This window comes from Arachis hypogaea, chromosome 13 (assembly GCF_003086295.3).
Source record: "Arachis hypogaea cultivar Tifrunner chromosome 13, arahy.Tifrunner.gnm2.J5K5, whole genome shotgun sequence".
NCBI lineage: Eukaryota > Viridiplantae > Streptophyta > Magnoliopsida > Fabales > Fabaceae > Arachis > Arachis hypogaea.
The window spans coordinates 34,400,237-34,428,234 of record NC_092048.1 but is presented as its reverse complement, the minus strand read 5'-3'; the positions used below and the strand labels follow the sequence as shown (position 1 = coordinate 34,428,234).

At 35.1% G+C, this 27,998-nt stretch overlaps 2 protein-coding genes and 1 long non-coding RNA gene across 5 annotated transcripts; 1 reads left to right on the top strand and 2 right to left on the bottom strand.

Annotated features, from left to right (window-relative positions):
• Window positions 1-7,369: 7,369 nt before the first annotated feature.
• On the top strand, window positions 7,370-13,664 carry LOC112738018 (uncharacterized). The gene is made up of 2 exons (XM_025788240.3): window positions 7,370-8,076; window positions 12,644-13,664. The coding sequence occupies exons 1-2, from the start codon at window positions 7,478-7,480 to the stop codon at window positions 13,308-13,310; spliced, it is 1,266 nt and encodes a 421-aa protein (XP_025644025.1). The 5' UTR covers window positions 7,370-7,477; the 3' UTR covers window positions 13,311-13,664.
• Window positions 13,665-18,752: 5,088 nt separating this feature from the next.
• LOC112738017 (leucine-rich repeat extensin-like protein 2) lies at window positions 18,753-20,760 on the bottom strand. Its single transcript, XM_025788238.3, has one exon. The coding sequence runs from the start codon at window positions 20,196-20,198 to the stop codon at window positions 18,909-18,911; it is 1,290 nt and encodes a 429-aa protein (XP_025644023.1). The 5' UTR covers window positions 20,199-20,760; the 3' UTR covers window positions 18,753-18,908.
• A 2,198-nt stretch (window positions 20,761-22,958) lies between these two features.
• On the bottom strand, window positions 22,959-27,125 carry LOC112738016 (uncharacterized). Of its 3 annotated transcripts, none has more exons than XR_011869575.1 (8): window positions 26,594-27,125; window positions 25,985-26,149; window positions 25,527-25,625; window positions 24,537-24,732; window positions 24,383-24,462; window positions 24,044-24,115; window positions 23,392-23,513; window positions 22,959-23,205 (listed from the first exon to the last, which is right to left on the bottom strand). It is a non-coding gene; the product is annotated as an uncharacterized lncRNA (long non-coding RNA). The 3 variants fall into 3 exon arrangements; XR_011869574.1 differs by having other exon boundaries at window positions 23,392-23,469; XR_011869573.1 differs by lacking the exon at window positions 23,392-23,513.
• Window positions 27,126-27,998: the final 873 nt, after the last annotated feature.

Here is a 27,998-nt window from a genome sequence, read left to right as displayed (position 1 = left end):
AAATAATAGCAAACGTTCTCTAAGTTTTCTTAATTTTTTATACGATTAATTATACTTATCTTTAAGTTAATAATATAATATATCTAATTTAACTAAATTTATATTAAAAATTAAAAGATATAAAATACAATTATTTTTTAAATAAAAAATTTACAAAGATATAATTAAACTAATAATTTTTTATTTTTGGGTATTATTTATTATTCTAAAAAATAAAATATATAATATTATTAGTTTTATACATATATAAATCTTTATATTTGATTATTTTCTTTTTTATTTAAGTATAGAATTATAAAATTTTAGTTAGTTTTGTCCTTTAAATATATAAATTTTTAAAATTTATATTAGTATATATTTATGTTTTGTATATTTATTTCTAATTTTATATATTATTTTTGTTAGAAACAAGAGAATAATATGAAAAAGTGTCAATTCAGGTTGTAAAAAAGTACAATGTACAAGGGATATATATAGGTGCTAGAAAAATCAGAGTAATAAAAGTATACAATCCTATAATTAATATACAGATATGCTATATAAATATAAATGATACTAATTGATCTAATATTGATTCTAATTTATTCTCTAACATCCCCCCTCAAACTCAAGTGGGAGCTAAGGATATCATCTTGAGTTTGGATACCAGAGTCCGAAAACGAGTCGGATGATGAGTCTTCATGAAGATATCAGCAGTCTGATCCAGTGTTCTAACAGCGATGAGACGAACAACATCAATAAGGATGCGTTGCCGAACAAAGTGACAATCAATCTCAATATGTTTGGTACATTCATGAAACACATCATTATGAGCAATCTGAATATCACTGTGGTTGTCACAAAAAGCATCAGTTGGAGACGACTACGGTGCACCCAAGTCTTCGAGAAGCCAACGAATCGAGACAACCTCAGTAGTGGTGTCAGCGAGAGCACGGTATTCAGCTTCTGTGCTTGATCGAGTAGTGAACATTTGCTTTTTAGCTCTCTAGAAAATGAGAGAGTCGCCAAGAAACAAACAATAACTAGTTGTAGAACGACGATTAGTGGGATCACCAGCCCAATCAGCATCTGAGTACGCCTGAAGGGATAAAAATAAATGTGCAAAAAAATAAAGGCCATGAAATAGGGTGCCTTTGATGTAGCAAAGAATGCAAAGAACTGCCGCATAGTGAGTAGTATGAAGAGCTGACAAGAACTGACTAAGAACATGAATCGGATAGGCAATGTCTGGTCGGGTGACAATTAAATAGACTAGTCATCCAAATAATTGTCGACAAAGAGTAGGATTATCCAAAATAGTGCCATCCATTGGAGTAAAACAAACATTAGGCTCAAGAGAAGTAGACTCAATGCGACTATCTATTATATGGGCTCGAGCAAGAAGATCCAAAGCATACTTAGCTTGAGAGAGATAGATACCATCATCTATAGATATGACCTCGAGACCAAGAAAATAACTGAGAGAACCAAGATCTTTTATCTCAAAAATATTGTGAAGGGAGGATTTGAGATCAGAGATACCATCAACATCATCTCTGGTAATGATCATGTCATCAACATACAAAAGTAGAAGAACAACTCCACGTTCACTTTTATGAATAAAGAGAGCATTCTCATGAGGACTGCAAGTGAAACCGATATTGCATATAGTGGTGCTGAACTTGTCAAACCATTCGTGAGGAGCTTGCTTAAGACCATAAAGTACCTTATGAATGAGACAAACTTTGCTAGAAGGACAAGGATAACCCCAAGGGGGTCTCATATAGACCTTCTTTTTTAAATCTCCATTAAGAAATGCATTCTTCACGTCCATCTGACTGAGAGACCATTTTTTGACCGCAGCAATGGCAAGAGCTCGAACAGATGTGAGACGAGTAATTAACAGGAGCAAAAGTCTTTTCATAGTTAATACCATACTCTTGCGTACAACCTTGAGCAACCAATCATGCCTTATAATGGTCAATAGAACCATTAGAGCGAGTCTTGATCTTGTATATTCATCTACTTCCCACAACTTCTTGATTAGAAGGAGGATCAACCAAATCCCAAGTGTGTGCTTTTTCAAGTGCCTATATTTCTTTCTGCATTGTTTATTGTCAATTTGGATTTGTGGAGGCTTCTCTAAATGAATTAGGTTCATGTTGATAAAGAATAGTAGAAAAATAATGACAATCAAGAAGATGAGAAGGTGGATTTCTTACCCTAGAAGAACGAGTGGAAGGAGGAGGCATGCCGGTAGGAGCAGGATTGTCGACCGGTCTGAAATCATCGGGAGATGGAGAATGCGGAAGAACAGGAGGTTGTAGAGGGTGACTCGAGATAGAACCTGTAGAATCATCACTAGGAAAAAGATCATCAACATTGGGGTTAGTGAAAAAAGGTGACTGAGTAGGAGGAATAGACTCAATGGAGGAGAACCGAGAAAACATATGATGCTCCCAAAAGACAACATGACGAGATATACGAATATGTTTAGAGAGAGGATTCCAACAACAATAACCCTTGTGTTCAGTGCCATAACCAAGGAAACAACACATACGAGCCCTAGGTTCAAGTTTACTATGTTTATGAGGCTGAAGAAGAACAAAACAGACACAACCGAAAATTCGAAGAGAACTGTAATCTGGAGAGGTATGATAAAGACGCTCAAAGGGAGTAACGTTACCAAGAACAAAAGAATGAAGTCTATTGATAACATGAACAGCAGTAAGAACAGCTTCACCCCAAATACACTTAGGACACGAAGAAGAAAGAAATATTGCACGAACAGAGTCAAGAATGTGACGGTGTTTGCATTCAACTCGTCCATTTTGTTCCATAGCATTGTCGCGTCAAAAAACCTTAATGACCTTGAAAAACTAAGTTTTAATCATAGTGGCAAAGTTAATACAAATCTGAAGTAACTCATGGCGATTAGTCATCAAATAAACCCAAGTAAAGCGTGAATAATCATCAATGAAAATGACAAAGTATCGAGCTCCTCCCATAGAAGCAGTAGGAGCGGGGCCCCAAATATCAGAGTGGATAAGATCAAAAGAAGAGCAAGCAAGAGAGGAATTATTGGGAAAAGATAAAGCAGGTTGTTTGGCAGTTTGACAAAAAATACAATCAAAAGACTCATTAGGAACATGACCCAAAACACCCTGAAACACAAGAGGACGCAATTTTCCTAAGGAGCTGTGGGCAAGACATTTATGCCATAAGTGAAGGGTAGATGGAGAAGAAGCAGCACCGAGATTTGGCACAGGAGGAATATGAAGATTCTCGAGTTCAAACAACCTTCCGACCTTACGTCCAATCCCGATGATTTGTCCCGTCCGACGATCCTGTACACGACAACTAGAAATGGAAAAAATGACATCAAAATCCTTATCAACAAGTTGATCAACAGAAATAAGATTAAAGTTCAATTTGGGAATATAATACGTATCAGGGAGATTAAGAGTCAACTGGGAGATAGAACCCTTTGTGTGTTGAGTGCAAGAGGGAACTATTAGCAGTATTGACAGAAGGTGCATGTGTAGTGGTAAACAGAGACGAGAAAATCTTACGCAACGGAGACATGTGATTAAAGCAACCCAAGTCAAAATACCATTTAGAATTATTTGGAGGAGTAAAAAAAGCAGCAGGGGTATTACCAGAAAGCAAGAGAAGATGCTGAAGAAGAGATGCAATATCAGATAGAGAGACAGGAGACGGGTTGAGAGGAGCAAATGTGGTAGATTCAGTAGTAGTAGCAACAGCAGAAGCAGGCACAATCTTGGAGAAGTTGGGACGAGAATGATACTTGAGTTGATCAGGACGTGATGGGTGAGTAGGACAGGTAGTAATCAAATGTCTCGAGAGCTTGCAATAATGGCAGAACAACTGTGAACAATGGTAGCTAATGTGACCTTTTTGGTGGCATGTACGATATTCAACAGAAGGACAGTCGGAAAAGAGGTGTCTGGAACGGTTATAGTTTCGACAGAATTTACCCTTTCTGTCTGTGGTAGCAAAAATCTTACTTTCTCATAATAGTAGACACAAAGATCAAAGGGAGGAGAGAAAACTGTAATTTCGGAGCAGAAAATAAAAAATCGGAGTGCAAAATTGGAAAGAGCTCGCCAAAAATCTTAAGGAGGGTCCCACTGTTTGCCACATCAACATCCACGTCAGTAGATGGATGCCACGTGGCGACGTTTGAGTGGAGGGGAATGCATGCTGGTGAGTGAGTTGGAAAGCGGGTCAAGTGTCGAACCGGGTCGGGTCCAGACGCGGGCTGCCAGGTCAGCACAGAGCAAATAGGGGCAACACATGGAGAGCGTTGGGCCGTTGATCGCGGAGCCCAATCTGACGGCGCAGGATGAATCTGGAAGGACAAGAATACTGGTCACGGCAGCGTCTTGCGGCGACGCATCTGGTGGCGAATGACGGTGAATCTGGATGCGTTAGAATTACGACGACAAGACAAACATGGTGAGAATGGCTGTGACGAATCAAAGCATTAAAAAAATATTGAAAAACGAAGCTAAAGAATACTGTTAGAGGAGAAGAAACAAAGGGGTTATAAATGAATTTACATAAAAAAAAAAATCCTATGCTCTTGATACCATGTTAGAAACAGAGAACAATTTAAAAGAGTGTCTATTCAGATTATAAAAAAGTACAATATACAAGGAGTATATATAAATACTAGAAAAATTAGAATAATAAAAATATTTAATCTTATAATTAATATATAAATATAAATAATATTAATTAATAATTAATTTAATATTGATTCTAATTTATTTTCTAACAATTTTACTATAATTTAGTTATTTTAGTTGAAGCAGAGTCTAATTAATTAAACTTCTAAACTGACAAACTAATAACGAGAGCTATGTGATTACCAATTCAATTTCTCATAGTAAAGTCGGAAGTGAGAGAAAGAGAAAAACTAACCTAGGCAGGGAGTGAAAATCAATTTTCCTTTTTATTAGTTGGGTCCAAATCAAGTTATTGGTGTTCAGTGTTTACAGCTTGAATATTAATTCACTAGTAAGATATGGTAAGAAAAAGACTGCAAACAAAATTTTCTAAGTTAATGAACTAATTTTTTCGTTCAATAATTAGCGAATAAAATAATAAATAAAAAAAATAAAAAATGAGAAAAATATTATTAACTAATTGTTGATCGAAAAAGTTTTTTCGTTCTATTTTTTTAGTTAATAATTAATCAACATTTTTTTCCTTTCTATAACAACAATTTTAAACCATTAACTTTTATTCATCTACAATTTGTTAATTGGTAATTTTTATTTTAAAAAAAAATAGTTCCTTATCGAAACCATTTTAACAAATAGTTAAAGAAAAAAAAATATTGGATCGTCTATATAATAGAGAACTAGTGGTACATAACCCAATAAACTTGTCCCAGCAAAGTAATGAAAATTTAGTGGTGATCACAATATAAGATAAATATAAAAATATTAATTATCTAATATTTTTTTTTAACTTTTAAAAATAAATATGGTTATGTAGTTTGTTTTGGGAATTTAGTCAGTAGTGACGTCTTGATTAAGTCATGGTGTGCATAATAATCGCCTAAACTGCAATGCACATTATATATGGGGTGTAATGGAGGGTCCTAAATTACAAAACGCGAATTAATCATGGTTTTTTTTTGGTGACAATTAATCATGGTTTAACCACCACAATAATGCAGTAGGTTGGTCTTTTGTGTGCTTGCAAGGATTCAGTGCCACTGGCCAGGAAAAGGTCAATAATTAAAGGAATGGGAATAGATACAACATAGAAGGCAAATCAAATCAAATCAAAACCAAGGTTGGTCCACGGATATGTGCTTCGTTGGACCATATTACGGTCCATCATACATACCAATAATCTTGAACCAAAATATAATTACAACCTTAATAGCCCTGTGTCTATCTGTATGTGTCTACCAACTTTGTTTCTTTTCCATATTTGAAGCTGGCAAAATCACTTTCATTTATAAACATACAGACAAAGAGGCAAACTTAATTATTCCATGCTTGGAATTTCTGACCTATTCTAGTTGCTTAGTTCATTGCAATAGAGAAGGCTTACCGGATCTAAGACTTTAGTTAGTAACGATTTAAAGGCATAATAACAACTAATTACGCTAACAGTATTTATATGTTAATATCTAATTCTGGAAGAGCATTATTATTCGCTTTCTCAGGGCACTTTAATGCAGGGCAAATTTGTTGCTGGATGCTTGGATCGATCACTCACATCAAAATATTTTTATATAAAAATAACAGTTAAAAATATTTTAAATAATTTAATGTATTTAATTAGATTAGTTAATATAATATATGTCAATATTTTAATTATTATATTCATCAAATATTTTTATTATATCATCTTCTTAGGCAGTTACGCTCATGGAGTTGGAGACGTTAGAGATCAAGCATTGGATGTAATGTGTCACATTCCCTTGGTTTAGGATCCACATATATTATTACTCTGAATTTTATTTTATATTTTATATATTTAATACCTTGAAAATACTCCGATCTATGAATTATTCTTTTACTTTTTAATAATGATTTGGAGTTTTCCATGTTCTCTTAAAGTAACAAGACTATAAATTAAACCTTTGTTCTACTTTTCTGTAATTCATTACAATAACTAAATTATTCAAAAAATGAATTGTCTTATAGTTTCTGACTAACATGTGAAAATAAAAAAATTGATTCATTTGTTGTATGTAGGGGAACAGATTTGTCACCTCTCGATCAGTAAGCATGCCATTGTAGATGCTGATAAATTGAATAAAAAAAACAACAGTTGAATAAAGATAGAAGCTAATTAAGAAGAAAATTACCTAGTAAAGAAAAGCAATGGTTTAAGAAAAGCAAAGTGATAGGACATATTGGTTGCAACAACATAAGCAGCTAAACTAAAACCCCAGAACCAGAACCTTGAATGGTGGGGATCAGTCTGTACAATTAAACATTTAAAGCAGGTGACTTGATGAGTTTGTTAATAACCAGTGTTACTGGTATATGTTTAGGAAGCAGTAGTAGTTGTAATTGAGAATGAATAATGACATGCATGAATAGACGTGACATTGGGCATAGGCAATCCGAAGAAGCAAGAAGCGTCAGCAGCTGGCAAAGGTTAAGTAATTGGTTTGAAGTTTGAAGGGGAATGATGAATGGTGAATTTAGCGTGGGTAAATAAGGGAGGGTAGCGTAGAAAGGCAACAAAGATTAAGAAGTAGGGTTATTACTTATTAATGAGAGAGGATAGGAGACTCCAACAGGGACATGCTTGCCTTTGCCTCCCATGCTCCCATCATAGGGATTACGGGGTGAGAGGGCCCCACCGCCACTGCTTAATCAAAACAGCTAAGTAACATATCACCCTCGCTAACTCTATATCTAAGCCCTCAGCTTCTGACTTGGAATTGACAACCACCAACAACACATAAATACACTATCTGGTAGCTCCTAGCAAGAATCCAATGGATCCGTACCCATTCTTACGCCTCACCATTGATTCACTCGCTCTCAAGCTTCCTTCTCCCACCAAACCCTCTCCCCTCTCCGGCGTCCACCCTTCCACCACCCCTTGCTTCTGCACCATTCACGCCAAGTCCCTCCCTTCTCAAACCGCTCTCCTCCCTCTCTCTTCCAACTCTACCCCCGAAACCACCACCTCTGCCCCCTCCTTCCACCTCGACTCCACCGCTCTCCGCCGCCTCTCCGCCAAGCCCCTCCCAATCACCATCTCCGTCTACAATGGCCGGATGTCCCACACCTGCGGGCTAAGCGCCGCCAAGCTCCTCGGCCGCGTGGTTGTCACCGTTGACCTTGCCAATGCACTGTCTCGCCCCATGACCTTCCACACTGGCTGGCTCAAGCTGGCCAAGAATAGGCATCGAGAGGAGAACAAGCCATGGGCCCGGCTTCACGTGGTTGTCCGCTCTGAACCGGACCCTCGGTTCGTGTTCCAGTTCGGGGGCGAACCGGAGTGCAGCCCGGTGGTTTTCCAGATTCAGGGGAACATCAGGCAACCCGTTTTCAGTTGCAAGTTCAGTGCCGATCGCAACCACCGATCCAGGTTCTGCTTCTATCCAATTCTCTTACTTCATTAGGCTCTGGTCACGTTTTCATGTGTGTTGAAAGGAACAATACATTATGCAAGTACTTGGTTTACAAAAATAATTTCTCTTCAATAATAGTGAAAACAACATATATACATTGTAAGGATTAGACATGTGGGCGGGCTGGCATGTCGATGTCGATCTATATTCACATGGTACCTGGTACCCTCCCATGTATGTATGTTGTTCATATCTCATTTGGTGGATATCTTCTCCGCCACCTCATTCTATTTCTTCATTCCTCATCAAACCAGATATTTTCATTTCTATCTGTCTCATGCAAACCACCACCATTCTTTTAATGCTTCTATTAGGAGTCCCGCTAGAAAGACAATGAGGTATCTATATGATATGTATAATAGCTGTTTATTTGACTCAATATGTATTAATAATGTAAATTAAACATTATTATTCCTAATTTCTAGTTACTTGTTCAGTTTTGTGATATCTACCCCTAATTTACTTCAAATTCTTTCACATTAACCCTTTATCATCCACCGTTACCCTACCTCAAAAAAACCCATTGTTTGTTCCGCAGAAAAATACTCCTTTCTCTGCCACCCCACCGTGTACGCAGCAACCTGCATCCCACCGTTCTGTTTATGCACGATGTATAGCCTCTGTTCCTTCTCCGCCTCCTCGCGCCAACGCCCTCGCCGAAAGAACCTCCGTCACTCTTCACAGGGCCGAACATCCGTGACCTGCAACTGTCAGCGTCGCCGACGTGAGTTGTAGCTCCGAACCCCGCACTCGCGTCATTTCAGTGCTAGCCTGCTGCCTGGGTCTTGTTGAATTAATTGAAGAATAAACATCCACGAAAACTGAGAAAGTGAACATCCAAAATTATACAAAAAACGAACATCCAATGTGAACGTGTATAAATAACAACATAATTACTTTATAAAACGACTAACTACCAACCAAATGACCGTGTAAAATAATTTTTTGAAATAGTGATAGTTAGATAAATCATAACCAACAATCATCGTCTACAACTAAGCATCCAAGAATAACCATCCACGTTCACAGAGAAAATGAACATCCGGCGACGGGAAGAAGGCACAAACCGGCTGCGACAGAGGTGCTGGACGTCCGAGTTGCTGCGGTGCCGCGAGCTCAACTCATACAATATGCGTGTCCTCCCTACGTACGGTGGCCTGTGCGGACGACGGCGCCAGTCGGAAGAGTGTCGGCGCAATGTCCGACGGCGGCTGGTAACCGTAGCGGCACTGTACCGGTTTTTGTTTCGAAGAGAGAGTGAGAGAAAAAATTCACACCGTATTGAGAGAAAGAGAAGTAATCCTAATTTGATTCCATAACTAACGAGAATTATGATTTGATTCAAAATTTAAATTAAAAATTACTCAAAATTAATTAATTAATTACCTCTAATTTAATTTTAATTTTAATTTAACTTTTATTATATACATTATATAAAACAAACATTAATTTCTCATACTTTTCCTTTTATTATATATGCTGTCTCTAAGTGTTTTCATTTTCCTTCTTTATATGACGATTTTTTTTTCCAAAACGTACTCATATTAGTTATTTTTACATAGCGTTAACTTATGGATTACTACGAAATAAAGCAACCTTAGAGGAGACGATTTAGTAAAGACTAACCGTCTCCTCTCTCTATGACAACAATATCCCTTCTTTTAATTTAATCAAAGATTTTAATGCCCACCTTTTTTTACTTTAAAAATAATATTATTTGTATATTAATATTAATTAATAATATATTTATATTATAATATATATTTTATACTAATGACTAATTTTAGTAGTTTATCTTAGTATTTAGTTAACATAATTGAACCGCAAACCATATTATCTTTTTAAAGGTATTCGCAATTCAAGAAAAAACCCATAAGATTCTCTTATGGTCTTATGTCTCCAATTTAACATGCCGTCGTTCACAATTATTTTAACCCTTGAAAAGTCTACTCTTTATATATAGAGGGAGAATAATAGTCAAATTCTTCTTCGAAAAATCAGCCATTCTTTATTTTTATTTTTGAATAATTTTTTTAATTAAATTAATCTCTAAATAATTTTATTTAAATAATATTAGTCTCTTCATTAGTTTCTTTAATAGGAGTAATCACAGATTGTGTTGGTTTGAATTTGGAGTGAAATTAGAACCAAACTAATTGAATTGTAATTAGTTCGGTTTAGTTTGGATTTATATTTTTGTATATGTATCCTAAACTAAACTAAACCGATTAAGAATAGATTGGTTCGATTCAAATAATTGGATATTAATAAAACAAAAATTCATAAAAACAAATAAAAAATAAAATTTTTATCTTAAAAATTCTGTAAATATAATAAATATGTAAAATTAATAGAAATAATCTAAACATATTAAATACCAAATACATTAAAAACTAAATACATTAAAATCCAAACATATTAAAAAGTATATATATTTTAAATTTTTATTTTTTTATTTAATTAACACATGATCGGATTTACAGGTTGGTTCGAATTTTGTAACTCCCAAAACTGTTACTCGGACCAATTACTAGAAAGAACTATTGGTTTGATTTAGGTTAAACCTGATTACCTATCGAGTTCGAACACATAATTGAGTACTCAATACGCATGATCACTCCTAATTAAGGATTTGCTGACTTGAAAGTTGAAACGTAAAATGACAGCACGCGTGATCACTCCTAATTAAGGATTTGCTGACTTGAAACGTAAAATGACAGCACAACGTAATTAACAACATCGTTTTGCACTTAAGAAGTGTCGTCTTGCTAAGAGTTTTTCTTTTACACGTATCTTGAATCTTGTAATTCCTCGGCAACACCTTCTTCGTCAGCATCACTGGACGACGAGGCATTGATATCCAGGAGTTGCTAGGACTTGACGTTGAGTGACCACCGATGATACATTCGCTGCAAAGCCATTCATTGAGGATCGCCGCTTGACGGGTCTCGCAGCACATGCGATGTGGACCATGCGCTCACAGCTGTTGCAAACGACAACACCAGCGACGCCAAGCGGCTTAGAGCATGTGGAGAGCCACGGGATAGCGGGCGGGAGCTCCTGGTACCGATGCGGGGTTCTCGTGATAAGCACTGACGATGTCGACGACTGAGTTCTGTGGCGGCGGTAGGGTTTCGGCATGGTTGGAAGAAGGTGAAGCTGCGACGTGAGGGATCTCATTGAGGTCGATTGAGGCTGGAGGAGTGAGAGTCTCGAGGCCGCGGAGCGGTGATGTGGTCGTCAACGCACTAACAACGCAGTGACAATGCTCTACCACTACTCTAATGGGTGGTTATGGGTTAGAGAAACAGACAGTAAGAGTGAAAGTGAAGAAGAACAAATGAGTACTCTTGGTGAAAAGATGAAGAGTTAGTCTCCCTTCTTTTAAAACAACAATGTTTAGAATTCATATTTTTTTAACGACAAATTATTAACAGTAATGTAAAGAAACTAACAGAAAAACGAACGTAATTTAAATAAAATTATTGAGAGATTAATTTGATTAAAAAATTATTCAGGAATAAAAATGAAGAACTAATTTTTGAGAGAGGAACTTGATTATTGATCCCTTTTACTATAAGGGTTATTGAGTTATAAAATAAACATCCTCCGTATTATCTAGAATAACTATGTCATGATACCACTTATTCTAAAAGCTTTAGTTAATGACAAAATATAACACTAATAGTTATATCTCTAATACTTCCTAATCTTTCATTGTACATATTGTACAAATATTCCATTCACTTCTCATAATTAGAACTACATAATTAATTATGTCGAACGTCAATCAATTAATAAATAGGCCTTTGTCAGGTGTATGCTCATGTTTGGTCAAATTCAACAGGCAAGTTGACATTTTCAAATTATGAAATAAAACCACCTAGGATTCCCCCATGTGACTGACAGCATATCCCTCAAGTCTTATTAGGCTTTTGATTTTTGGTGTGAGAGAGAGAAATGTGTATGATAATATGATGTGAGAAGAGAGATGTTTTATTTGATTATGGGATGACATAAATTGGAGGGACCGATTTGTTTGCATTGTTTTATTTTTAAAACAAACCATCACAAATTGGACGGTTCGATTTGTGATTTCGAAAATAAAAAAAAAATTAATATTAAAATCGGACCGTTCGATTTTTATTTTAACAAATAAAAAAAATAAAAAATACAAATCGTACCATTTGATTTGGAGTTTAATTTTTTCTTCAAGCAAATCGGACCCTCCGATTTATAATTTATTTTTTTCATCAAATAAATCGGACCGTCCGATTTGAATAAAACACCATATGAAAAAAAACACCTAATTTTCCAATAACAATGTATTACACATATATTTAACCAATATAAAAAAAAATTAGCCGTCTTATTACTCTTATAATTTGATTTCCCCCAACAAACTTTAACAATTTCATTCATAATGTTGCTGCAAGTATTTAATTAATCACTTTGCTTACTTGGCTATTACTTTAACCATGTCTCTTATTTATGATATTTTCTTTTTCTTATTGGACAATTCAGGTCTCTTCCCTCGGATTTTAACAGCAATAATCCCCGTAGATGGAGAAGATCCTTAACCGGTGATAGAGAACGTCAAAATAGGGACAGAAAAGGTTGGATGGTCACTATTCACGATCTCTCTGGCTCACCAGTGGCTGCAGCTTCTATGATCACTCCATTTGTCCCTTCCCCTGGCTCAGACCGCGTATCACGATCGAACCCTGGCGCCTGGCTCATCCTCCGGCCTAATGGGGCATCGGTGAGTGGCTGGAAGCCATGGGGCCGTCTAGAGGCATGGCGAGAAAGAGGCCCTGTGGATGGCTTGGGCTACAAGGTTGAGCTGTTCTCAGAGACTGGACCTGCCAATGGAATCCCCATTGCGGAGGGCACAATGAGTGTCAAAAAGGGTGGCCAATTCTGCATTGATTACAAAGTGATGAAGGATTCTGGCTTGGGTTCGAGGTTACCAGGGGACGGCTTCGTGATGAGTTCAAGCGTGGATGGCGAAGGCAAAGTTAGCAAGCCTGTTGTGCAAGTTGGGGCACACCATGTGAAATGCATGCCTGATGCCGCTTTGTTCATTGCTCTCTCTGCTGCCATTGATCTTAGCATGGATGCCTGCACCCTCTTCTCACATAAACTCAGAAAAGAGCTCTGTCATCATGCCCAAGATTCCTTCTTCTCATAGCTTTCATCGGTGTTCTTGCTGCTCCATTTTTCTTTTTAGCTAGTCATTCTTTCAGCCAATTGTTTTGCGACATTCTTTTTGCCTTCATGTTGGAGTTCTTGAAGCTTCAGCTGATTTGGTTTGTTTAGGTTCTTATTCGCCTCCGGCACTACTTCTGCGTGCATTTTGAATTTTGATTGATTTCTTCTAGTTCTAGTATGAGTGTTGTAGTAAAGACTAAAGAGATGTCACACAAAGTTGTTGGGTTGGGTATTAACAGCTTACATTAGGGTAGTTATTGTTTTCGACAGCTGAAACTGGATTGCATGTATAAAACTGTACAGAATATATCAGATTCAAATGTCTGTTTATACTTATTTTCTGCTTACAGTATATCATGACTATCTCTGTTATAGAAGATATTTGAAGCAGTGAAACTACTCCCTATTGTCTCTTCATTCCACCAACCAACGGACGTATTAAGTTTACAGAAAAAAACAAGACAGATACAGTTGTCTTTTTCAACACCACGTCGGAAAATAACTAAAAGTTTATTTAAAAATCACGCGTCGTTATCAAAGAAACAGCTATTAGCAATAATTGACTCCCAAAATTTTACTAGTTGGACAAAAATAGTATACCAAAATAATAAAAAATTAATACTAATATATTAAAATATTTAAAATTTAAAATATATTAATTTAAAAGTATTTTTTATATATATTTTATAATATTATATAATATTTATTAATATTAACTTGATAGATATACATGTTGTTTTGTCAACTCATATTTTATTGATTATTTTTTGTATAATACAAAAATAATTATAGTTTAATAGTTAAAAAATTTATAAAAAGTATAACTTAACTTTTATTTTTTACTAAAATTGTGAGAGAAACAAAAAAATTAAAAAACAAAAATTGAAATCAAATAACCATCATTATATATATATATATATATATATATATATATATAAAATATTTTTTCTATTAAGCAAATATTTAAATATTGCTTGTCATTTAATTACCAAATTTGACAATATATAATATTTATGGTAAGATTTTTCTACGAAACCAATTATTTTTTGACACTATAATTATTTGTTTATTTAAGCATATTTGATTTTTTTTTTAATCAAAATAGATTTTTTTAGTAGTTTTAAAACTTACTTAGATCTCAGAGAAAGAAGTAAGAGCAAAGCACAGACAAAAAAAAAAAAATTTAAACTAAACAAAATAAGAACCAAACATATAACACAAGCTCAGGACATAGGTTATTGCACGAATGCCAAAAACTTTGAAGGCACTAAGACAGAACATATAATCATCACGAACAATAAGTCCTTGAAAAAGTAAATCTTTAACTACTATTAATCTCAATCAAACAATTTCATCCATAATATTGTGCCTATAGGAAGGGAGTGGATCCTCTCCAGTGAAAGAAAAATTAGATGCTATTCTGTGTTTAATCTAATCATTTATTGTTTCCTCTCTTCTATTTAATTTTGGTCCACTTAGAAAATTAAAAGTGAAAGATCATACTTTATTCTCTCAAGTGTTTTTTTCACTGCAGAGGATCTATTTCCGTATACTATAGGTATACTATTGATTGCCCAGGAATTGAATGTTGCTCACACATATCTCAAAAGATCTTTTCTTGTTGTAAAAAATTCTGCAGTTGCGCTTCTTCCATATTACTCACACTGTGGCAAAGAAGTAAGTAATCAATTTTTGCTTTTACACATTACCAAAATTCAAATCCACCCGTCAAAGCATTCTTTTAATAATTTTAGCCACACCCAAGATAAGTCCCACCTTTAAAGGATCACACCCCACATATTCTATGACCAATTACATGCAAAGAAAATGTGGTGAATAGACTCTGATCATGAACTACAAAGTACACACTTCACATTCTCATTCTGAAGCATTTTTAGTTTGTACAGCCTATCTTTTATATTTAATCTTCCTAAAATGATAAACTAAGTGAGGAGCTCCACTCCAGGAGAAATAAAGTCAACCCACAGCATCTTAACAAAATTATACATTTTGGAATCCAACTTCTTACTCCTATCCTTATAAATAACATTAAGAAAAGATTTAACAAAATAATTCTCATTTTTGTCGAATTTCCACACCAAACTATTCACTTCATCTACGTTCATGGTAATCCTTGATAGGATTTGCATCATATCGTTCAATTTTTGCTCCTCCCAATCACGCAACGACCTTTTCCAAGTTAAACTTTAAACCTAATTGTAACCATCCCAAAAACTACAATCACAAATGCAAGACTCTCTATTACTTAAGATACTATATAATTTCGAAAAAATCTCCTGCAAATATCCTTAGCATTTCAGACATTGAACTACCTCCTAACTAACCGTGGCTAAACCATTCCCACCCTCACCATTCTCCCAAAAGAAACGAGTTTGAAGAGAAATAATCTTCTTCGCAACCAAATTTGGCATCTTAAAAATACTTAGGTAGTACGTTGGTAGATTATTTAAAACGACTTAATCAAAACAAGTTTTTCAGCTTTAGATAAATATTTACCTTTCCACCCCTTCAACCTCTCTTCGACTTTCCTAATAACTGGATCCCACGTATGAATCCGCTTAGGATAGCTCCCAAGGAAATACCTAAGTACTTATCGGTAATTTTCTTCCTTGTACCCCAACACCTCACAGGCTTTTTGTGTCGTCCCATCTATCCCATTTAAACTAATCAAGATAGATTTATCGTAATTAATTCTCAGACCGGACAGCAGCTCAAAATCATATAGAACCCTCCTATAATTCAAAATTGTCTCTATATCGCAAGGACAAAAGAGAATTGTATTATCTACAAATTGTAGATACGACAATTCAACTTTACTCTTACCTACCTCAAGCATTTGCAAAAGACCTTTTTTACACTATCTCTCAAATATTTTATTCAAAACTTCACCAACAAGAACAAAGAGAAAAAGGGATAACAGGTCACCTTGGCGAAGCTCCCTTTATAGATCGAATGGCTTTGTCGCTATTTCGTTGATGAGAATAGCCATTGATGCTGTTGTTAAACACTCCCAGATCCACCTTCGCCAAATGCAATCAAAGCCCATACCCTCCAAAACCAAATTAACAAAGTCCCATCAAACCCTGTGTACACCTTTTGAAAATCTAATTTGATCAACTATGCCGCCTTTTTTAACCTCTTTAGCTAATGTACTGTTTCGCAAGCTATCAAGGCACTATCATAGATCTTTCTTCCACTTATGAAAGTTGACTGGACCTCCCCAATCAACCTCGGCATTAGAGGTTGAAGACGGCTAACCAATATTTTTGAAATTATCTTGTATAAGCATCCCATCATGCTTATAGGTCTATAATCCTTCAGCTCATTTGTTGCCCTCTTCCTTATGTGTCAATATCACCCACGTCAAGTTCGCTTCTTTCGGGAGACTACAATCAACAAAAAACTTTCTCATTGATCTATAAAAGTCATCTCTAATTACCTTCTACAGTTTCCTAATGAACTTGAAATTAAACCCATCCGACCTCGTTGTGCAACTTGGTTCACAACCCCACACAGCTGACTTGATCTCTTCATTTGATGGGATCAATTCCATACCTTTTGCTTTGGCTCTTGCTTTGGCTGCATTAATAGACTTTACCAGCGACATATCAAAAAGAATGTTAAGGTTTTGCTTCTCCTTATATAACTCCTTAAGAACCTTCGCACCTTATATTTGACTCTACCAACACCTCTATAGCAATTTCCATTAATGTGGATCTCCTCTATAACTTTGCTCTGCCTCCTGGTTTTAGCAACTGAATGAAAGGACTTAGTGTTTTCATCCATTTGCGAGGCAAATCGCGACCAAGATAACTGCTTCCAGTAATCCTCCCTCTTCCTGTACCATATTTCGATCACGCTTTTGATTGCCTTCGCCAAAAGACATTCATCATCCCTACCCTTATCTTTATCTTCATCTACCTTTTTCATTTTATCTTTTAATTTTATCAAAGTACTCCCAATACTTTCAAAGTATTCCTTATTCCATTGCCTTAATCGTTTCCTCAAAGCCTTCATTTTTTGCAATATATCAGACCTATCTATTCTGCACCACTTACTTTTAACCACTGAAACAAAGTCATTATGAAACAACTATGCATCTAAAGAACAAAAAGGCTTTAGACCCCAATTTATTTTCTCTGAGTCAACTAAAAGACCACAATGATCTAACAGAGTTCAAGACAACCTCTTCAGCATTAGAAAATTATAAACATTTTGCTATTTATTATCAACAAACACCCTATCAATTCTGCTGCATTTTTTATCCCATACCATTTATACTTCATTATTCCACTTAACTCTAGCTCCACTTAAATTTATATATATAATACCATAACTTTTATTATTTTATTGATATTTAAGAACATAAATATTTTCACCATAAATATTTTTTTTCTAAATGTAAGGGCAAATCTATTATCAAAATAGAGGCACTATGTACTTATTATTTATTTTTTAAAAATTAATGGGACAATTGGCCGCACACAAATATAAATAGATTCATCTCTGGCGCCAGTTGCAAATTATTTAGAGAAGAGAAATGCCAAAAGAACCAACACTTTTTTATTAATATTAACTAATACTTTAATCAACATTTTATTTTTATGGTGCATATTATAGTAAAGAGATGAAGATCATTTTATGTAAGAAAATGTGTCATTTTATTTTATTAATTTTTTAAAGTAAATTATATGCTCTTTTTCATTCTCTTCACACAAAAACTTTTTTATCATAAAATTATCCTATTTTATACCTTTAAAATTAAAAATTAAAAATTTAATCTTTAATATTTAAAATTAACTAAATATTGACAAAAAAATAATAAAATTTATCGGTTATCTAGTATTACTCTTCATAAAATTCGAATTGTTGATCAGACATCTAGCATTAAGTTAAAGTTTATAACATATAATAAAGAATGCAACTTTTCTGTCTAGAATGTTGAGCTTATTAAATCCGAGAGAAAACACTAGTTGAAACTCGGGGGCTCATAGAAAATTATCCTGCTATAACGTCGAAATTCTGCATATGGCAGAACTATGTCTGTGAGGAAGGGACTTTTGAATTATATTGTTAATGATCATGGTTTGATCATTGATGTGAGGCCTTTAACTTTACTTAAAAGGACTGATATATCTGTTAGTGTAAAGTGTAACCTATTCTGACTTTTCTCAGCATCAATTATTGTCTAACAACACGGCATTTATATTACTGAATTGCCATTAAGGTAGTCCAATCCGTAGAAATTTAACCATCTGGAAGTGAAGGAATTGAAGCTGAAAAGAATACTATCAAGAACCCGTGACACTTGTACGCATTGAACAACCACATAAAGGAAACTTAATCATCATGTTTGCTAACACAATCATAGACTACGAACCACATTAAATTCATATCTCTGTTTGACCTCAAAATCAAGAAAATTTTACTAATATAATATCAAATAATATATGTGTGTACAGTGTAATAGTGAATCATCGTCCATGGAAGAATAAAATTAGCAGGTCTTTGAATTAAATTAATGGAAAAATCCATAGCGAACCTGTAATTGAATGAATCAAGGATATGAAGAAGAAGAAGAAGGAGTATGGTGTGAGGATGATTGCATATTATTGGAGAAGATGATTCGAGGCAAAGAAGCACAAACAAGAGGCCTTGGAGTAGGGATTCTAAGGCAATTGAGGGTGCCACCTGGAATAACAGAACACTCTGGTTGAGGTCTCTGCATGTCTCTACCAGGAATGCAGTTTCCTGAGAAATCAAAGCCAATGTTGAAAAGCCTGCTGCATTGCTGGCTCAAACCAGAGAAGAAGTTGTAAGCAACGGTGAGGTTCACCAAACTTGTCAAGGAGCAGATCACATCAGATAACTCTCCTGAGAGCTTGTTGTGTCCCAGATTGAGAACCTCAATGTCTTGCAAGCATGATATTGTGTCTGGCAAGTGCCCCATGAGTGAATTGAAGCTCACATCAAACACTTCAAGTTCATCAAACAGACCCACCCCTTCAGGGATGCAACCTGTTAGCTGGTTGTTGAGGAACAGAACCTCTTTGAGCTTATTCCCCATGAGCCCAAAACTTGTTGGAATGTTCCCACTGAGCTTGTTGTTAGCCAGATTGATCACCGATGCGGGTGAATTCCCCAAGCTCTGAGGGATCTCACCTTGGAATTGGTTGTTGTTGAGGAATATGGCATCGAGCTTCCTGTTGAAGAGTTCATCAGGGAGTTGACCTGAGAATGAGTTGAATCTGAGGTCCAAGTAAAGGAGGCTTGGCATGTAGAGAGTAACAATGGGGAATGGACCAGAGAGGTGGTTGTTGCTGAGGTCCAGTTCTTCCAGAGAAACGAGGTCTTTGAATGTGTCGGGAACTGTGCCACTGAACCTGTTACTGTTGAGGTGAAGAAGAGACATGTCAACCAGTAAAGAGAGTTCTTTGACGAGAGTTCCTTGGAGATTTGCATGGTTGAGGTCGATTCCTGCAACTACAACGTTGGCGGTGGCAGTAGATGTTGAAAGAGAAGAGATTTCATCGTCTTGAGGGGGTGAACAGAACACTCCTTTGTAGGAGCAGACATTAGGACCAACCCATGAATCTAGAAGCTTGAGAGGGTCATCGGAGATGGCTGATTTCCATGCCTGCAGAGCTTTGTAGGCACTCTCCAACTTTGATGAGGGAGGCTCTGATGGGGTGTTGCCATTGCCAACATTGCCATTGCCATTGCCAATGCCAACGCCTACTCCAAAACCACCACCAACCCCAACAGAGACACCAATGGCTGCGGTTAAATGGATGGTACTGCGAAGGAGGAGGAGGAAAGCGAGAAGGCAGGCCTTGTTTGGAAACATGTTTGACAAAGCAGGGAAGAGGAGAGTGAAGGAAATGGAATGGAAGGTGGGTTGTAAGGTACTCCAAATAGTTGCTACATTCAGTGGTGGGGTTAGGTTCTCTCTTAAGTCTTAACTATTGCATTCACCATTTTTTTCCTACAACTTTGGGACAAATCTCTTTCTCTCTCTCTCTCTCTTCTTCTTTCTTCTAAAGGTTGTTCAATTATGAATTCAATGAACGGCTGGTGTTATGTTTCAGTCAACATTACAACATTTCCTGTTTAACTAAGGGTAGATACAAAGATTAGAGACATGCTTGGTTATAAATATATATGTTGCAAAGAAAAACAAATTAATAGTATAACATGCTGATCTGTTCTTTGTTGTTAGTTGAAATAAAAACAAAGTGTGATCAGGACGTATATTATCAAGTAGATATATTTTAGTCATTGTAATTAGTCATTGTTGTATGTCTAACCAATTTAATTTACTTGACCCATTTCAACTTCAGTATAACTAGTTATTCTAATTTCTAACACATTTAATATTTTGTAACGGATATCATTGTGATTATTGACTATTGATGAATCTATATCCTGACACTTAGTTAAACTTGCATTGAAAGAGACGCGTGTACTGCCTTGTGTGGAATGAATTGAACAATAATATTTGTGCACAGTGCACAGATAGGTTGGTTAGGTTCTTAATTTTGAAGTGAAACCCTTGAGAACTTTAGATACAACACGTTCATTATTACCGGGTAGTAATGAACCATTATTATTGTATAGATATACATACACGAATGAGCACATTGGGGTGTAGGAGAGATAATTTATTTATTATTTTCAAGACCTACTGTTACTTGCTCCAAACACAAGTATTCAACTTGCGATTAATGGATCGCAAGATGGTAGGTTATAGACTTATAGCTCATGCTTCTCAAAAGTTGTCTCTTAATTTCTAACCTTGCACATTAATTTTATCATATTCTTGCAGACCAAAACACGCAGCCGCATTAATCATTTCAAAGCTCAATGCAAGCTCATTCAATTCAAACAATATTAGTTATATACTAAACATCATGTCTCTCTCAAGGTGAAATTCCGGCTGGACTATATTCATTGTTTCCTTCACCTTGGTTTAATTTTCCAAATTAAAGGACTAATATAATCTATATGCTTTTCTAATAATATAAGCTGTCTAGTTTTCTAGTTTATATTGATGGCTACTGCAATATCTACATGAAGTTCAACACAAGTTAGTGGGATGTGCAATATAATTTTGAATTGGCTTCACTACTAGAGTGATGGAAACATGGTCAAAAAATAATCATTATTAGAAAGAAGAATAGTGAGCTAATTGGTATGAAAACAACCGTGAAGAGAGGCTGCACTTCATCATTTTGACTAGTAAAATGGGAAGCAACTAGTTCCCAAGTTCCATGGCTGTAGGTCATGAACGGTTTTCCATTTAGCCAGGTAAAGAACACCAATTAAATGTGTGATCGACATTCGACAAGGAGGAAGATTCAACTTCAATATATATCCACTCCAATTCTTATATATAAACAAGTTTAATATTATCACATCCAAACATGTAATAAAAGTATGTAAATTGCATTACTCTAATTAAGATATACTCAATTATTTATTTATAAATATTGTCGCTACTTTTGTTTTAAATATGTGGCGATAGATTTATGTTTGACGATATAAGAATTTATGGGTGTCTACCAATAGAAGTTCCTGTTGGTAGTTGAATAATTTTCATAAAGCACACCCAACAACCCACTCCGCAAACAGCGCTATATATATATATATATATATATATATATATATATATATATATATATATATATATATATATATATATATATATGAGTTATACTACATATACAAGTCTTTTTAGCTTAAAGTTTTACAAGTTAGGCCAAGTTTAACAGAAACTGACATTCATTCACTAAAGCGTGATAACACGTGTGTCACTTAACGTTTCCAAAGCGTACTCTCACTCACCATTATAGAGACACTTCTTCTTCGTGTTCCTCCTTCTCCTCCTTCTCTTCCTTCTTCTTCTTCTTTTTCTTTGCGTTTCTTCTCATTTTTCTTCACGTATTTCATCTTTATCGTTGTTTTTTTATTACTGTTGTTGTTGCTGCAATTTTTTTCACTACAAGAAAAACACCCATTCAGGTACACTTGAAAAGTGTAGCCAAAAGTGAAAAAAAATGATGCCTTAGGCTACGGCTATGCTTTTTGGGCTACGGCTATGCTTTTTGGGCTACGGCTACGCTTTTTGGGGTGATTCCTATTCGGCCGTTGCCTATTCTCAAAGGCTACGCTTTTCTGCACCAAGGGCTACGCTTTTGGCGTTTGGGAATAGGCTACGCTTTTCAAGTGATGCTGTGCAGGACCAAAGGCTACGCTTTTCAGCTTCCATTTTTACTAGAATAGGCTACGCTTTTCAACACTATTGCATCACCTGTCAAGCGTAGCCATATTATATTCCATGGCTACTTTTTATAAGTGTAGCCTTAGTTCCCTTGTTTTTTTTTTTTTTTGGTATACTATAGCTACTGTATATAAGTGTAGCCTTAGGTCCCTTATTATTATTTTTTATTTAATATATATATAATAATTCTGCATTTTTAATTAAATGAGTTAAATATTATAAAATAAAAATAAATACATAATTATACTAAATAATTTTTTTGAATAATAAAAATTATCTGTAACCAAAATATATTTATAATAATGATCCAAAAGTACTAGAATAATGTTAATTTTAAATATTCATACATCTCATATTAAAATAAACATAGCCATATCAAAATAACTATGATATCACTTAGAATTTACTACTAATACTCTATAAAAAATTAAAATATTATATCCTACATAAGTATCTTCTAATAAAAGTCATTAGTCAACTATACATGTATCCATTCCCAACACTACTCTATCTTAGCCAATAAACCACAATAATAATCAACTTAATCTTCATTATCATCATCCTCAATATTATCCTGCATAATTATATAGAAAAGTAATTAGAAAAATATTTATAATGACATTCGCGATTATAAAAAAAGTAGTGTTTCACAAATCCAAAATTAGAATTCAAAGATAAAAAAATATAAGCTATAAACCATAAGATAAAGAGCTATAATTTAAAAAATCATCACCCTAGCAGCTAGACAAAAATTCCCTACCTCCCACCACAATGCCAGAATCAGAACTGTTGCCACAAAGTTTCCCTATTCTCTTCACATTTGAAAAGTTAAACTCTCCTACACAAGCCAATCTTCAATTATTACTCCTCCAACTACTACTACTACATGCAGCAGCAACATATAAAACATGATTAGGACTAGCACCTAAAAACTAAAATTTTAATATATTATTATCATGTTATACATACTATATCTGCTGTTGTAACATTTTTTTTTAAATTAAAACTAATAACTTTAATTTGAAAATACTAATACTATAAGTCTATAACCATAGCTAGTATTATTTGCTTTTTATCGGCAGATGAATAAAAAAATAGGGAAAAATTCATATATACCAACTCATCCCATGTTTCTAGTTCATGGTGAAAATAAAAGAACCAAAAATAGCAATATAACTTTCAGCCATAGCAAACGGAAGTGCACAAAATTAGAAATACAACAACCAGAATTGTACAAACAATTTTCAGCCACAAACAAACGGAAGTGACACACATATCATTGCAAGAAGTCAGAGGAGGAGATATGTGCTCATTTTTACAGGGGAACAAAGTGAAACAGAACCAATAAACCAACCAAACTAGCAATTAGCAGTTGAATAATTTTCTTTTTCCAACCAAGCATAAATCAGCACCTTAGTCGTAGCTTCCAGGCTTACAAGGTCTAAGTGGAAGTCAAGCAGTCCAGGCGACCTATCAGCTAGAACCTAGAGCCAAAATAGCAAAATGGAAAGAAGGTAAGTGATCAAATGATATATTCCTTTATTGCCGATCTTGCATAAATTAAATAAATAAATAGTAATCCATAAACTATAATTTTACGTTAGACAAGATCTAACAGAATCAAATTAAATTTTAACTGCTGAAAAATTAAGAAGGGCCTGTGATTATCCAAACATAGAAAATTGAGAGAGCTAGAACGATGTCCTAGAGAATGATAAGGACATTAACATTTAAAGGAAAAAAGTACATACCCCTAGCTGTTCCTTGATTTAATGTATTACCCAAAAAAAAGAATTTTCTTCATGATCTTCAGCTTGACAGACTTTCGGACCTATTCCCAAGAGAAAATGCATGAGGTCAAAGAAATACCAATAACACAGTTTGTTAGTTTCATGCACAATGTACCTCTTCACAAGCAGAGTTCACAGTTTTTAAACTCTTCTTAAATTCTGTAACCTGCAAAATGAAAAAAGCATAACTGAATCAAACATAAAGAAAAATATAGCAAGCACCACCATACCTGAGACAGAAATTGAATCTTGAAAGAGAATACTCTTAACTTTGACTCTACTCGTGGCACCTTCATCAGCTATAAAAAATACTGAAACATGACCAAATATATACAAGGATACGATTATAGATACATAGTATGATATTGCATTAGGAAAGGCCAAAAGAATTGTTTTATAACCAACATCTAAAGGAAAAGCGGGGACATGTAATAAATTGCTTCTTTCTTTCTAGAAGCAAGTAGGCAACAACAAATCTGTAACTATACGTGATATAGACCTTGAATTCATATGAGCTGCCTTCCAAGGAAAGAGACTTCTTGCACAATTTTATTGATCATTATCATATGTTAGATTCACTTCCAAAATCAAAGCCTTGCCACATTCAGTTCTTTAACCTTTGCAGCTAATTATTTATACCCAGAATTTTGCAATTTCCAGTTTCCATGCCAACAATTGTTTTTTCTTTTTTTTTTCCCTTAAAATAAGTTTCTTCTTTTCTCTACTTCATTTCTCCACCATTCCTCCCAACTCCCTATCAAATTTTAAAGTAAGTAAAGGGTCTAAGAAATCAAATGCTATTAGACGGATCCTAGTTATGGAACCTACAAACAGTATCCTATATAATTCTGAGTACTTAGATTTACACTAAATTAGCTATCATAAATAATGATATGGCTATAACAAATTAGTAAACACCTGTTCGCATTTTTCCAAATTCTCTTTGTCACCAGTGTATCCCTTTATAAACAAGGGGAATCAAAATTAGAAAAGCAAACAAACCAGAGTAAAAGATATGTTTTCGTAACAGCAGACGCCAAATGAGAAACCTTAGCTAACAAAACAAGATGTAAGAATTAAGTATGATAAGTTTGTTAATCTTTACCTTCAAAAGTTCCATCTCTTCTTTAGTAGGACAAAACTTAATGAGATTTTTCACCTGATCTACATCTAATACTGATTCATCCATAGCCAGCACAGCAGCCTGAGAATATCCATTTTAACATGTTAGATAATACTTAACCACATTGTTCGAGGTGGATATTTCAGATTTGCTGACAAGAGCTATTATTGGTGGCCTTAGGCACATATACAAGTCAATCAAATTTCAATAAGCATCTTCTATGTAAATAAAAAACACTAATATTTACTAGAAAGCAACATGCATAAGAATGATATTTTCATTATAAAATCTTCTATCCTGAATGATCAAAAAACTTATTCACGCCAATTTTCAGCATACCATCATATCAGGAAGTGGCATCTTAACCTACCAAGTCAATGAATACAAGTATGTAACCAATAATCCTGGATTATTCTTTGAACCACTAGATGTGAACGAACCTTAGTCTCATTAGTCTTTGTATCCTTTCCACTGACTTTGCGTTCTTGGAACAGATTCAGCGCCTGACACAGGCTGCACGGATCAAATATCAGTGATGAGAAGGAAGAGCTTAAAGAACCATTGATCAGTAATTCCCAATCTTTTGGCTTCTATCTACATTAGCTCTGCAAATTCATAGCACACACAAACCACAAATGGTGTTAGAAATAATAAACTCTGTTTGAAGAGGCGACAATTCGCACACTTGAGGCTAATAATCTTCTCAAACAAAAAAGAAAACCCTAACGAAGCAAGAAGTAGAAACTCATAAAATTAGAAAGCCCAAAAAATAGAACCCCCAAAGCCTTCAAAAATTCACAGAAGAAAAATCCATACACAGAGAACAAGTGAGATAGAGGGTGAGACAAAGAGAGAGCGAATGAGATAAAAAGTGAGATGACGAGCGACAAAGAGAATGAGATTGAGAATTATTGTAAGTGGTCTGTGATTGCTTCTCGGCTACCAGGAAGCTAAAACCATTCATGCAGTAAAACCCCTAATTAAAAACCCTAAAATTGGAACCCAAAACCTCCCAAATTTCACAGAACAAACTGAAAATCGATACATACCTTCTCAGGTGAGCGGCGATGACGATGCTGAGCGACGACGACGATGCTGAGCAGCGACAGTGAGCACACGCGATGATGATGCTGAGCGGCGATGGTGAGTGAACGAGATGGCGATGCTGAGGCGACGGTCAGCGCACGCAACGACGATGGTCCGCGCGGCGGAGCCCTAGCCGGCGTCGTCCTCTCCTTCCTTTCCCTCTCCTCTCTTCTTCTCTTCTTCTTCCCGTTCTCCACTTTTCTGATTTTTTTTCCTCTTTTGTGTGTGTTGAGTGAGGATGAGAGTGTGAGCTGGTGAGTGGTGAGCTGGTGAGCGGCGTAGCGATGTGGTGAGTGGTGGGTGGTGACTGGCGGTGAATGGTGACTGGGTAATGAGCGAGGGTTCTTCGCGATGATGAGTGATGAGCTTTGGAGGGAACAAAGGCGCTGTGATTCATGTGGTTCCAGAAAGGGGATAAAGGGGATAATGAGCTTCGGAGGGAACGAAAATTTCACTAAGTGTTGTGAGTTTGCTTTAATTTGGATCGAAAAAAAAGAGAGGGAAAAGCGCTTATTAGGCATCATTTTAAAAGCGTACCCAAAACTTAATAAATAGGCTACCTTCAAAAAGCGTTTCCTTTGATATAAAAAGTGGACCCATAGATATTAACATAGGGCTACGCTTTATAAGTGATTTCTATAATACCTAAGGCTACACTTTTTAAATGATGCCAGAATTGTGTTTCTTTTTCTCTAAAAAAAAGGCAACACTGAGAAAAGCGTAGCCTATTCTATAAATAGGCTACGCTTTTCAAATGTAGCTTAAAAAAATGTAGCTGAATGGGTATTTTTCTTGTAGTGTTTCCTCCTCTCCTTTCTATTGATTTTGCAACATTATGTATTTTTTTTCTTCTTTGTTTGATTTTTCCTCCCAAGAAGAATTATAAGAAAACGAAATAAGAAGATGAGGAAGAAGATGAGGAAGAAGATGAGGAGGAGGAAGAGGAAGACTTTTGAATTATGCAGAACTTATCAGAATAAAAATACATCAAAAAATTCTTAAAATATACCCAAATATTTTCGTGTTACACCCAAATTTGCTGCAAATACAGAAAAATATTTTCTCTAATGCTGCATTTTTTTTCTTCTTTTTTTCCTTATTTCTTTCTTTCTTTTAGTTAAATGAATGTGAGTTCATCCTCTTTCAAGTAATTTTGCAGCATTATGTGTTTTTTTCTTCTTTGTTTAATGTTTTTGTTTTTATTCTTGTTAAGAGATTAAAACAAAAAGAAACTTGAGAGAGTAAAACAAAAAGGAAAAGATGAATAAGAAAAAAAAGAAGAAGATGGTGATATGATGAAAAAAAAAGAAGAAGCGGTAGAAGATGAGGAGGAGGAAGAGAAAGAGTTTTGAATTATGCAGAACATAT

Excerpts from the sequence above, each read along its gene's own strand:
- LOC112738017 (XM_025788238.3), bottom strand. The coding sequence starts at position 20,198 with ATGTTTCCAAACAAGGCCTGCCTTCTCGCTTTCCTCCTCCTCCTTCGC.
- LOC112738018 (XM_025788240.3), top strand. The coding sequence starts at position 7,478 with ATGGATCCGTACCCATTCTTACGCCTCACCATTGATTCACTCGCTCTC. Across the intron at positions 8,077-12,643 it reads GATCGCAACCACCGATCCAG|GTCTCTTCCCTCGGATTTTA; the intron begins GTTCTGCTTCTA and ends TGGACAATTCAG.